This window comes from Camelus bactrianus, chromosome 19, assembly GCF_048773025.1.
Source record: "Camelus bactrianus isolate YW-2024 breed Bactrian camel chromosome 19, ASM4877302v1, whole genome shotgun sequence".
Taxonomy (NCBI): Eukaryota; Metazoa; Chordata; class Mammalia; order Artiodactyla; family Camelidae; genus Camelus; species Camelus bactrianus.
In genome coordinates, this window is record NC_133557.1 from 2,929,367 (window position 1) to 2,941,367 (window position 12,001).

The 12,001-nt window shown below is 41.8% G+C and overlaps 1 protein-coding gene across 2 annotated transcripts in view; it reads right to left on the reverse strand.

The window, feature by feature from the left end:
* The window catches only part of SNAP25 (synaptosome associated protein 25), a 75,451-nt gene that overhangs the window by 5,357 nt on the left and 58,093 nt on the right, over positions 1–12,001 (reverse strand). The window contains exons 5-7 of one of the 2 annotated variants that reach the window (XM_010949990.3): positions 7,254–7,371; positions 3,524–3,649; positions 964–1,108 (exon numbers count right to left, since the gene is read on the reverse strand). In XM_010949990.3, the coding sequence (XP_010948292.1) occupies positions 964–1,108; positions 3,524–3,649; positions 7,254–7,371 (389 nt within the window). Of the gene's footprint in view, positions 1–963; positions 1,109–3,523; positions 3,650–7,253; positions 7,372–7,547; positions 7,666–12,001 lie in introns of both variants that reach the window. The other variant, XM_010949991.3, reaches the window with a different exon arrangement.

The following is a 12,001-nucleotide window of genomic DNA, read 5'->3' on the forward strand; positions in this document are numbered from 1 at the left end:
AGGACTCTACTGATTGAGGAGTGGGGAGGATACAAGGACATGGAAACTGTATCTGATCTGTATAGTGTAGAATATTAGATTTTGTGCTCCAAATTTGTATTTTTCTTTTTTTCCTTTAAGTATATGTCCTGCCGAAGCGAAAACACCCCAAGTCTTTCTATGAAAACTTGCCAGTGTTTCTGTTCCCTCCTCACCTTAAGCCCCCAAGCCACCCTTTCCCAGTCTACTTTCTCCACTCTTCCTTATGCCTCTTGTTGACACTAGGGGGCGCAGTCTTAGAGTGACATCTGGTGTCCTTATGTGAACTCAACTTCATCAGATTATGTTCCCTACTTTGAGAGCTGGACCTGTGCACTGTTGAACTGGAAATGGAATCTGGCTCTTTTTGAACTATCATTAAAGCTTTGGCACTTATAAAATCAAAGCTCATATCCATCTTCCGGCTAACCTAAAATAACTGTTCTTTCCCCCATTTCCTGATTCTATTCCTACATCATCTCCACTTGACAAGCTCCTAACCATCTTTCAAGACTAAATTAAAATTCAACATTTTTTTTGTGTGTGGAGATTTTCCCATCACCTGACTGACCCCTGAAATCTTTCCCCTTCTAACCTGACTTCGCATTTTATGTGTGGCAAATTATATTTTCATCTGGAGGCTCACTGCTCCCATAGGTTATGAGTTTCTTGGCAGTGGGGATGGTGTCTTTCTCATCTTAACATGTTCTTTGATGCCCAGCACAGTGCCTGAAATAGAGGTGCCTGTGGGGGTAAATTAAATTCTCCCCTCTTATTTACTCATCTCTTGCTGGACTTTTGTCTTGGAAAATGCGTGTCTGACATTTTCAGTGCCTGAATCCAAAGTCATGGCTTGTGGGTCATCTTATGCCCATTAAGCTTCCTCAGTGGTTATTTCAGAGGAAGCAAGGAGCACTGGGAACTTGCTGACTGCCACATGCTCACCTTCTCCATGATCCTGTCGATCTGGCGGTTCTGTGTATCAATCTCATTGCCCATATCCAGGGCCATGTGACGGAGGTTTCCAATGATGCCGCTCACCTGCTCCAGGTTTTCATCCATTTCATTTTCTCGGGCATCATTTGTTACCCTGAGAATCAGAAAGACATTTTCAGAATATAGGAAAAACTCAAAACTGAGGACCCAAAGTGTAGGAAAAATCTGTAGACCTCTAGGTATCAATCCTATCCTTTTAAAATCTTCATTCAATATGAGAACACATTTTAGCTTTTGTACATTAGAAAGTAATTTTTTAAATTGCATTATCGAATCCTTAAATTTCTATTTTTAAAGCAGGCATATTAAATAGATTAAGTTAACTACTTCTCTCACTTCCACCAAAACTTCATTTCCTCCCTTCATAGGTTTATCCCCATTTTCATTTTTCAAGGATAAAATCATTTTAGGTGGGAGGATTCCAGGTCAGAGAATGGAAGATGGAACTAGTTAGAAACTGTGTTTTCCTTTCTGCAATGTCAATCCAAATCTCCAAGAGTCAAAGTCAGAATGAAAGAAAAAGCTATTGTACTGAGTCAGAGAATTTCTCCACTCATCTCTTTTCCCGTCTGGGATCAACATCAATGGGAAGAGTAATGAGAATGACAGTCTGACGCTTAATCTTGTTGGCACCCCCAAACCCCGAAGGGAACTACTTGCTCAAGATGATTTTCATTTGCTCAGATTTTGATGCTATGGGGCTTTTCAAAAGGTGACATTGTGAATGGGTAATTTCAAGGGAGAGAACTGTAATTCTTTGTTTCAATTTGAGTGGGGAGGAAGGAGTTGGCTCTCGAAGTGCCTTACCCAAAGTGCCTTCTCACTTTTTTTTTTTTTTTTTTTAGTATCTCAGCTTGAAAGTTAGGAAGGCATTAACTCTTTGTTGTAAATGGTAGGTACTTATTCCAGAATGTTCTGGCTAATTAACATTTTCCTACTATGGATGGTGATGGGCTAAAATATGTTCAGAGGGGTTAAAACCCATCCCCCATGGTAAATCCTAATGCAGACTGGCCCACTAAGGATTTTAGAGAAGTCTAGGGTGGATAAAATGAAAGGGGAACTTCCTAGCTTTCTTACATAGAAAAGAAGCTTATTTAAATGATCACCAGCAGCTGAGACAGACGTCTGGTTCCAGGGTTCTCAGCCCTCTGTGCATATTAGAATCACCTGAGGAGCTTTAAAAGCTACTGATACCTGGACTCAATTCTAGGGCTTCTGATTCAATTGGCGTGGATTAAGCCCAGGCACTAATAACTTTTAAAAAATTGCTCAGGTTATTCTAATGTGAATTGAGAACTCGTGGTCTAGTTTCCCTGGGAGCAGTTAGAAATACGAGTAGGATTCTCTCCTGTGAAGTTCTAGGCAGATATCTAGACCTTTATACATAAACGCAGTGACTCATTCTTGGAATCGGGGTTATTGGTTGGCAGTATCAGCTACAATGGCCTGGGTATAGATGGCTGTACAAACAGCTACCCCAGTCACTGCTGAGTCATAGTCTAGTAACCTGTCAGAAGGGATAGTAATTTTCTTTTCTTTTTAACAACACGAATATTTGTTATTATTCTGTTTTCTGGTCTCTTGAGAGCTGAGTTCTGAATTGCAGATCTGTGTGATTTGAGATTTTTTAATAGATATTTAAGGTGGCTTTTGCTTCCAGATTTCAAAGGAAATGATTAATAAGAAGCCAGGAATATTCATTATTCTCTTTTTGTACCTCCAGATCTGTTCTCTGGCCTTCTTTGCTCTCTGCTCAGAGAGGCTAACCTCTCTATGGCTGTATCACTCAGGTTCTCTGACTGATGTCCAGCAGGCTTTGGCTAATGGCCAGCAAGAGATTGAAGGGCAAGAGGCTGAAGGGTCGGGGCATTTATCTCCCTTTCTTGTTTCCTGCTGGGTTTGACAGAGGCTGTATCTCGACCTACAGCCCCTGCCCACAGCCATAACTGCCGTCTGGTTCTGGTGCTAGCTCTCTCCTGTTCCTTCAAGACTCCTGCTATGGCTAGTTCATAAGTGTTTCACCACTCCTTGTAATTGACCCTGCCCACACCTCAGTAAACAATCTCTTTAATAAGTTCTGTCCAATGAAACTCATGGAATGAGACACCTGTTTACTGCCACGCTGATGCTGGATGGGGTCACGTGACTTGCCCGGTCTAATGAAACTGGAGCAAAGGCTTGATCAGAGCTTGTTCCCTAGGTTGCTGCCACCACCATGCAAGAAACCTGGGCCCTCCTGCTGGAGGGGCCACATAGAGGAGAATGGACGCTCCCCTGTGGGCAGCCCCAGCCACCCACCAGATAAGCAAGTAAGGCCATTTTGGATCCTCCCTCACCCAGTTGCATGTAATGGATGAGCCCAGGAGAGGCTCTTGGAAGAACTGCTCAGCCAACATACAAATTCAGAAGTAATAAAATGGTGTTTGTTTTAAGAACCACTCAGTCTGGGGTGGTTTGTCCCTCAAAAGTAGGTAACTGCTTATAGTGCTGGCTGCACGTGGCTCACCTGCGGATGAAGCCACCACTGATGGCCATCTGCTCCCGTTCGTCCACCACACGGGCAGGCTGGCTGGCCACAACTCCATCCTGATTATTGCCCCAAGCTTTTTTGTAAGCATCGCTTGATTTAAGCCTATGCAAAAAAGAGGGTGAGTGACAAGCAAAGAGGGTGGAGCATCAAGCTCTTCAACAACAATGGTTACCTCTTCAAGCTAAGAACTGAACCAAGCAAATGAGTTTTAATTTGAGGCATTAGAGAATACCGATATATCATAATCCGGACCCAAACAGTTGGCCACCACCATGCCTCAGCTACTCAGGATTTCCTTTCCAATCAAGTCAGTTGCAATTGTCAAGATGGCAACCTTTGCCCATGGGTTGTTCTTGTTTTGGTTTGTTTTTATAGTTTAGTTGGATTTAAGACAAGGATTAAGGTAGCTGGAGGACATTCAGTTCTATTTCAATGACATGGTTATATTTTGAGACACAAAAACACACAGAAAAACATACTGGCAGACAGACACAAAACAAGACAGCCAAGTAGAGTCTACATCACACCACAGCAACACACTGTCACCAAGAAAAACATAGTTTTTACACACAATCATGCAAAGAATCCCTGTTGAATTTTTTCCCCCTGTCGCATGTATGGAATCAAACATTCCAACTCGGCATGAAGAACAGAAAGGACTGGTGGCTGGCCAAGGGTGATGGTCTTTGAGTTGCCTCTAGAGTGATTTGAATTAGATAATATATCGGTACTTCCAAACAGTCCCCATACATCCAGAGTTGATGTACAAACCTTTGTCCACAGAGACAAAAAGTAAAAGAGGCGTAGTGAAATGAATGCAGGAAAATAGAAGAGAGAACAAGCCATCTAGCACCAAAAAGGGAAATCCCTCTACATCTTCTTCATGCACCAGCTACAGGCATGAGTAGAAAGTGAAGCATTCTCATTTAAGCCAGACTACTCCAGAAGTTGACCATTCTCGAGAAGGGCACTAGCAGGACAGTAATAGCCTTCATGAGGATTTGAAACGCAGTTTCAATGGCTTCTTTGTTGGGCTGAAGGACAGGATGGGAGTGGATACAAACTCCTTCTTCAAACTATCCTGGGATGTGGTGGGGGAGAGGGGTCTGGAACTGGTGTGGTCTCCATGGGCTGTGTTTCACTGAGCTGCCTTGGAGAGAGACTTAAAATCCAGGCATACCTGTTGTGCCCAATAGAAACATGTGCAGCATACTTTGGTGGGTGTGTTGTAATTTAGCAATCAAAGATGTTTTGAGGTTCTTTGCATAGTAGAAACCACATGCTTTTTAGTCCAAGAACAGAATTTCCTCTGGCCCCATTTTCTATTATAAGACACCAGAATTTAACCTCCCCCCACTACCCCGTTACTGGAGGACCATAGCCATCTATTAAAACTGGCTCTTATTCTAATATTTGCAGATTGGGAACCTAGGAGACAAATTTGAAAATTGTACAAATGGAATTTCAGCAACCCCCACCATCTAGTGCATAATGCCCAAGAGCCAAGGCCCCACTTAGTGGGACAAAACCCAAAAACTAATTTAATGAGCTTAGAGTCTGGCTTTCTTTTTCTTTTTCTTTCTTTCTTTCTTTTTTTTTTTAATCCAAATCCCCATCCCTTCCCTCCTCACATTGAAAGAAGTTATGTGGACTTTGTGATGCTTTCTGCTATGTAAAATGTCTGGTATACCATCTTTGGCAGAGTCAAGGGGATGGGAAAATTTGCGTTTCTGAACGAAGGCGAATCACTGCACCCACAATGCTGCACATAGACTCACATCACTGCCGGACATCTACCATAGTCCTTTGAAACATGCCGAGACAGGGCAAAGCCCTCAGAGAGTCCAGGGCACCACCAGCCACTGCGTTGTGACACATGGTTTTTAAAGCATTATTTACACACAATAGGGAACACTTCGGTCAAGCTTTGAAGCTCAGTTAGGGTCTCTTGTGCAATACGGAATGAGTGCAACTAGTAAGTGAAATTCATAGGGGCTGTATTTCATCTGAATGTTGAATTCCATACCAGGGAGGGAGGGGGCCTGCCTCCACCCTTTCTCCACACAGTTGATGGATAGGGAAACGTATCTGTTGGAATTCATCACAGAACAGGTAGAAATCTCACCTGGGGGCAAGTGGCCACTGAAAAGGATGTACAGTTAAATCTTGACTAACTGGAATGAATGCTTAGCAATGTCATTTTGGTGAATCATATGACCTTCCTAATTAACAGTGGGCCATGGAGGAAAATTTTGGTGCCAGGGTGATTACTGAATATCTGTTAGATTCCTGAACCACTTTCCTGCCTTAGAGTCTTAGGTTAGTGAACAGGACCGAGTTGCTCCTTGATTATGGTTTCTCTTGATGTGTCTCATGGCCTTTCCTCTGAAGAGCAGCTCTTATTGTTTGGTCCTCCTGGATGTGGAAGTTGCTGGATGGAAACTGAGTGAGAGAATGCAAACAGCCTCGATTGACCTTTAAGAGAAACCATTTTAAATCCCTGATGGGATTTTCCCCCCTTTTATTCATTGATCAATTTTGCTAAAAGTGGAAGGGAGCAAAAGCATAAATACACTTGAGGGTTCTAGTTAGCTAGATTCCAGTTAATCAGGCTTTACTGTAGATCATTCTTTGGTGGGGGAAAAAAAAAGAGCTTTAAATTTATTTGTAAATTGAGCCCCTCCCCCTCCTAAACAGGAAGTGGGATATTTTAAATCAGCCTCAAAGTTTAAAGGATGTGAATGGTCATATAATCAGCTAGAAATGACATCAATTGCTATTCTAAAAGCTAGGATCAGGAGAGCTTTTAGGGAAAAGGCTTCTGTTCAAAGGGAAGTGGGAGGGAAGAGGGAGATCGGGTAACGGGTTTAATTTCCAAATGCATGTTGGACAATCAGCTCATGCATTTTTTTTCACTGCTAGTCAAATGAGACTCCCTTCCAGAACCCTTGTTTTCAGGTTCCTTCTGTTGCAAACCTTTATAACCACATGTCACATTTCTGCTACATTCCAAAAAAGCGTTGCAGAACCTTGAAAACAGTTTGAATGTTTTGTGATGTCGTGCATGCAAAATCTACACATTTCAACATTTCGGCCAGTGTACAGGGAGATCTTCCTAGAGGAAGAGTTAGAGAGGGATGGGTCCAATTTGGCTAAGGCTTGAGCTGGGTGCAGCTGCGGCATCTCTGGTCTAACCGCTGACCAGATTTGACAACTGATGGGCAGTCGAAAGGGTGAAACACTGTAGTACTAATTTACGGAAGGCATGTTTGGGCCAAATCACTTTTGCTTCTGAAAAAAATCAAACCTTGATATACGTGTTTCTCACCTTCCTAACTTACCCCCAGTCTTTTCTAAATCTGCAATTTTTGGCTTTTGGGGTTTAGGGAAAATAACATTCCCTGGTTGCCTCTTTCTTGGAGGCTCGTCTCTATCACGGGGTACACTTTCTGGAAAATGTTGAAACGTTCATCAATAAAAGTTGCTGACAGTGAAGCTTTCACTGTAGTATGCCTGATTTTTAATGCATCAACAGTAACTCCTGCTAATATCATCTATGCTATGAGATGAATGCATTGGAGACGGTATCGATCTGTTCTGCATGCTACATACTCATCCTGCCTTCGCGCCCGGCAGGAATGAGCTTGTCAAGGCTTGGAGATGGGCCTTGGGAAACCAAAGCTTCAGGCAGGCAGGCAGCACCTACTTGTTACAGGGACACACACAAAGCCCGCAGAATTTTCCTAGATCCGTCAAATTCTTTTCTGCTTCTTTCATGTCCTTATTGATTTGGTCCATCCCTTCCTCAATGCGTTCCAGTTGTTCTGATTAAACACAAGTATTTTATCCCCACAGAATGAAGCAGATGGAAAAGGACAAAGAAAAAAAAGACAAAACTTCAGACATTCACTTTGACATTAAAAAAGAAAAAAAAAAAAAAGAAAGAAAGAAAGAAAGAAAAACTGGACGCCACAGATTAGAGCTGGTACCCAGTACCTACTTGTTACAAGGACATATGAAAAGGCCACAGCATTTCCCTAAATCTTTTAAATTTTTCTCGGCCTCCTTCATGTCTTGGTTGATATGGTTCATGCCTTCTTCGACACGATCGAGTTGTTCTGGTTAGGACAAAGGGATGACAGTGTGGAATGAATTTTTTTGGGGTTTCCAACAGAACATGAGAAATGACTATGTGAAACGGAATTGGAAAGAGAAGAGAGCTATTACAATGCATTGTCCGAGAGGATGCATTGCTGGAGACGGCTGTCACTGCCCTACGCAGGCAGGGGTGGAAGGAAATGAACAAAAACGATGCTCAAGTAGTTCATAGTTCAGACATGATGGGATAGGGTAGGAAGGCCTGTTTGATTCTGACTGTCCAGGAAAACAGCATGGCATACTGACTTACTCAGATACCAGTGAAACCCAAGAGAAAGAAAACAGGGTGTTAGTTTATGTTTTAGGCATTCAGAGTTAATGCTACTAGAAAACTGTCTGCTCCAACTACAAAATGTCTCTGTTTTTTGGTTTTTGAGCATCCTCAACCAGCTAAGGGAAGAAAATAGAATCCACCTTCTTCTTTGGGGAAAATACCAACTACAGTGATAATTACTAGTGAGCACCAGATCTTTTTCCCTCTCACAGTGGCTGTCTAGCCAAAGGCGGGTGATGGGCAGATCTTGGTTTTGAATACTTAATTCACAGGAGCCGTTAAGAAAAGCTACATCAACACAGCAATGGAACATTTACATTCCTTTCATCCTATGACTTACTTGCAATGAAAGCTGGGGAAGGCATTTCACTTCTCTGCCCCTGATTTCCCATTTTCCACAATGGGGGGAGGGTACTAGACCCCAACCCCAGGCAGACAGCAGAGAAATTGAATGCCTGGGTCTCTGGAGGGGGGTGATGGATTGAACAGTCCTGAGTCATGGCTGCCAGGGAAGCTGACCTTAGTGTATCTGAGACATAGATCGATAACCATAAAAACGAATCGTACTTTAAGGTTGCCAGGGTTGCATACATCAACTTGATTAATTTTTCAAAAGTTAAGTCATCAAGTTGAGTAAACTACAAGTCCCATGAATGGATTTTTAAAACCGCTTTTAAGACCATTAAAGCAGCGAGGGAGTGTCTTGGCTGTCTAATTACAAAACCTAATCACATTTCTATTCCTCTTTTCATCTATATTTTTCACACATGCATGCCTATGCCTCTGGAAAGAAAGGCATCAATAGAATGAGACTCATAAATACATTTCCAGTCTGAGGGCATAAATAATCACTTAAAAACAATTTCACATTAAATCGTACAGTGGAAATTGTCATTCTAAAAAACTAAGATACGTTCGCTAGTGACCCAAAGTAAAGGGACTGTCCATTTGGAAATAAGAGCCTACTGTGTTGTATTCTGTTCTCTTTTGTGGGGCTGAGGGCTAGAATTCAGTTTCCTAGGGACCTTCTACCTCTGCTCTGCTTTTCAAATGACTGGGGAAAACAAAGTGTTTATCCAGCATTGGATAGCAGGAAGAAATAACAGTGTAGTGCTGGCAACCTTTTGCTGAATACATACAGGCATAGTCATATCTTGAAGAAAATTCTCAAAGGGGCTAAAAAAAAATGGATGGCAATTCTTTACATGCCAAAGAATTTTGTACTTTTTGGAAGACATCGTTCCAGTTGCCTTTAAGGAATATAACAAATTGGTCTGTAGAGCAAATTATCAAAGGAGAGGACTGGTTGGGGGAAAAGGAGCTCAACATTCTTAAAAGAGGAACCAGGTTAAGTACAGACAGAAAAAAGGATGCCAAATCTCAGCTGAGGAATTGCTGATGGTTTCCTGGAGAGCTGGGCGGAGACGATCAAAGGAAGTACCTGGGCTCAGAGAGGAAACACGCTGGACTCAACTAATGACAGCTGAAATATTCATGGGTTATGGCATGGGGACACACATTCAGGTATTTGCCCTTCCTGAGGAATTTCTCTTGAGTTAATATTTTCAGCCAAAATATTAACTCTCTGACAACATTTCAGGAGCCCCACCTACTGTGTCTGTAGGGATTACAAAATAACATTTGAAAAAAAAAAAAAAAAACTGAATGGGCCCCACGAGTGTGGAATTTCTGAACCAGAGAATTAAAGTTAAAAGATAGAAACTAACCAGGCAGGACCAAACCCATACTTCTGAGAGCTGTGTTCTGCCGCGGGTCACCAGCCTGTTCAGCAAAGAGCACAGCAAAGGAGGAGTTTTGGAGCTCTTTCGGAAAAGTTGATTCAGAAGACTATTTATAGCTACTGATATTGGTCAAATGTCTCTTTATATACAATTATAAGTCAAATCTTTAATTTAAAAAGTATTGTGGAACCATTTTGTCACAGATATTCTGAAAATAATTTTTAGAGTGTTATGTTTATGGGTAAGTTTGGGATATTGGGACTTCACAGAACTGTAATGATTTCTGTGAAGATATTTCTCAGGAAATGCTTGAAAGCAACTAACATCCTCTTTCCATCCTGGGGTGGACGGCAGCATCTCGGAGGCTGATGCAATGCCTTGTCCAGGGTTGACCGTTCCTTACCTCCCTAAACTTGTTTTCTGGCTGTTTTCTGTTTATTTTTGGAGACTGGGAGGGGAATGACACTTTGGATTGGGGAGACACCTCAGCACTTCACAGTATACGTTGGGGCAAGAGATTGTTCTTTCTTTTACCATGGTATTTGGATGACTGGTTATTTGTGATAGATTCACCAGTGGCCGGATGCTCAGGTATCTAAGTTTAGACATCTTTTCTACTAGTCTTACTTAAGTAAGGCAACATGGGGCCTTTAAAACCCTCAGTCTGGTAAACAAACAATCAAATAAAAAAGTTGAAGAATTGCAAGACAGCAATACTATTGACCCAGAGTGAAAGACTTCATGAGTATATCCAATTATGAGATGCTGCCTACGTGATTTTCATTTTCCTTAACATTGATGAACATGAAATTCATTTAAAGAAATACAAATAGCCACGTGACTAGTGGCCTCCATATTGGACAATACAGCTTCAGTCATCTGTGCCAGATATTGGTGAGTGGACTTTGGCAAGAGGGATGTTTTCACAAATGCTACCTTGTAGTGCCATGAACCTTTTAAGGAAGTTGGAAGGCTCTCTGGATGAGGGTTTACTTTGCCTTTATTCTGTCAGGCAGAGGTCAAAGATTTCACTGCTTAGAGTAGAGCTGTGCCCATAGGATTTCCCCATGAGCCACATTTTCAGCAGTGAAACAAACATATAACCCAGCAAAGACCAACAAAGGGAACAAGAGATACAGAAGTGAAAGGTTAAATCATCCCACATTAGAGCTAAGGTGTTTCATGGGGATTTCTCTTGGAGACAAGAAAAGTCCCAGGACGCAGTACATTTCCAGGGCCATCTGTCACGCACAGTGCTCCTTGGTGACTCCTGATACCTGAGTATAAAACAATCCCATAAGGAATTTCCGAGGGCAACCATTTAGCTGAACAACCTGGAATGGCTCTTTAGAAGGATGGCTGTTTCTTGAGACTCCTGTGCAGCTGCAAGGTAGAAGCAGTCAACACTTTTGGTGTTCAGGCAAAGACAAAATTAGTCGAGCACAACCGGAGAGAAATTTTAAAGCAGTTACTGATCTAAACAACTAAACACAGCATACACAGCATCAAGATGCATTTACGATGGTGGTGAAGATAGTTGCTGAATCATGCTCATCAGTCATCTTAAAAGGTCCTAATCTTTTCTTATGGTATAAATGGAATGTGTACCACTTAAGACCAGGCAGAAGCCACCCACTTTTGAGGGTTTTACAGTTGCATTTTCTTGCCAATATCAATGATTCACCCTGCATCTGGGAAAACCCAGGTTATCCTAGGATATATGCTTAACTGAGGAATTTAGCAGCTACTGTGGTATGGCCACGACTGAAATGTTTTAGTTGAGAGTATTAACTGCCTTGTGGGGGAAATCTGCTATTTTGCCTCACTTCCCAGAGAATAATGTATAGATGATCCTGGGAAGCATTGTGTTTAAGAGTAATGCATTTTTGTATTTGTTTGGAGATTTTGGCAAGTCTTGTCTCTAGATTTTCTTCATTGAAGTACGATGAAATTTGCTGCTCAAGTAAATATCTTATTCACTTTCTCTCTTTTTGATTTCAGATTTGTATATGTTATTATTGTTCATGTCTTTATGTCAGTGCTTCATAGTTGGGGAGGGGGGGAGAAACGGCATTATCCTGAGCCTTTCCCAAACCTTTCCTCCCATTGCAATGCTCCTTTTCTACCCCCTTCACATGCAAATTTTTAACTAAAAGAGTTATTAAGGCAGAACTCATTATTATCTGAGTGTGTATGTATCAATTTAGCTCTGAAACTGAGGTACCAGTCTTCTATATGGGCACCTACTGCCTAATTAAACACATTAAAAAAAAAAGCAAT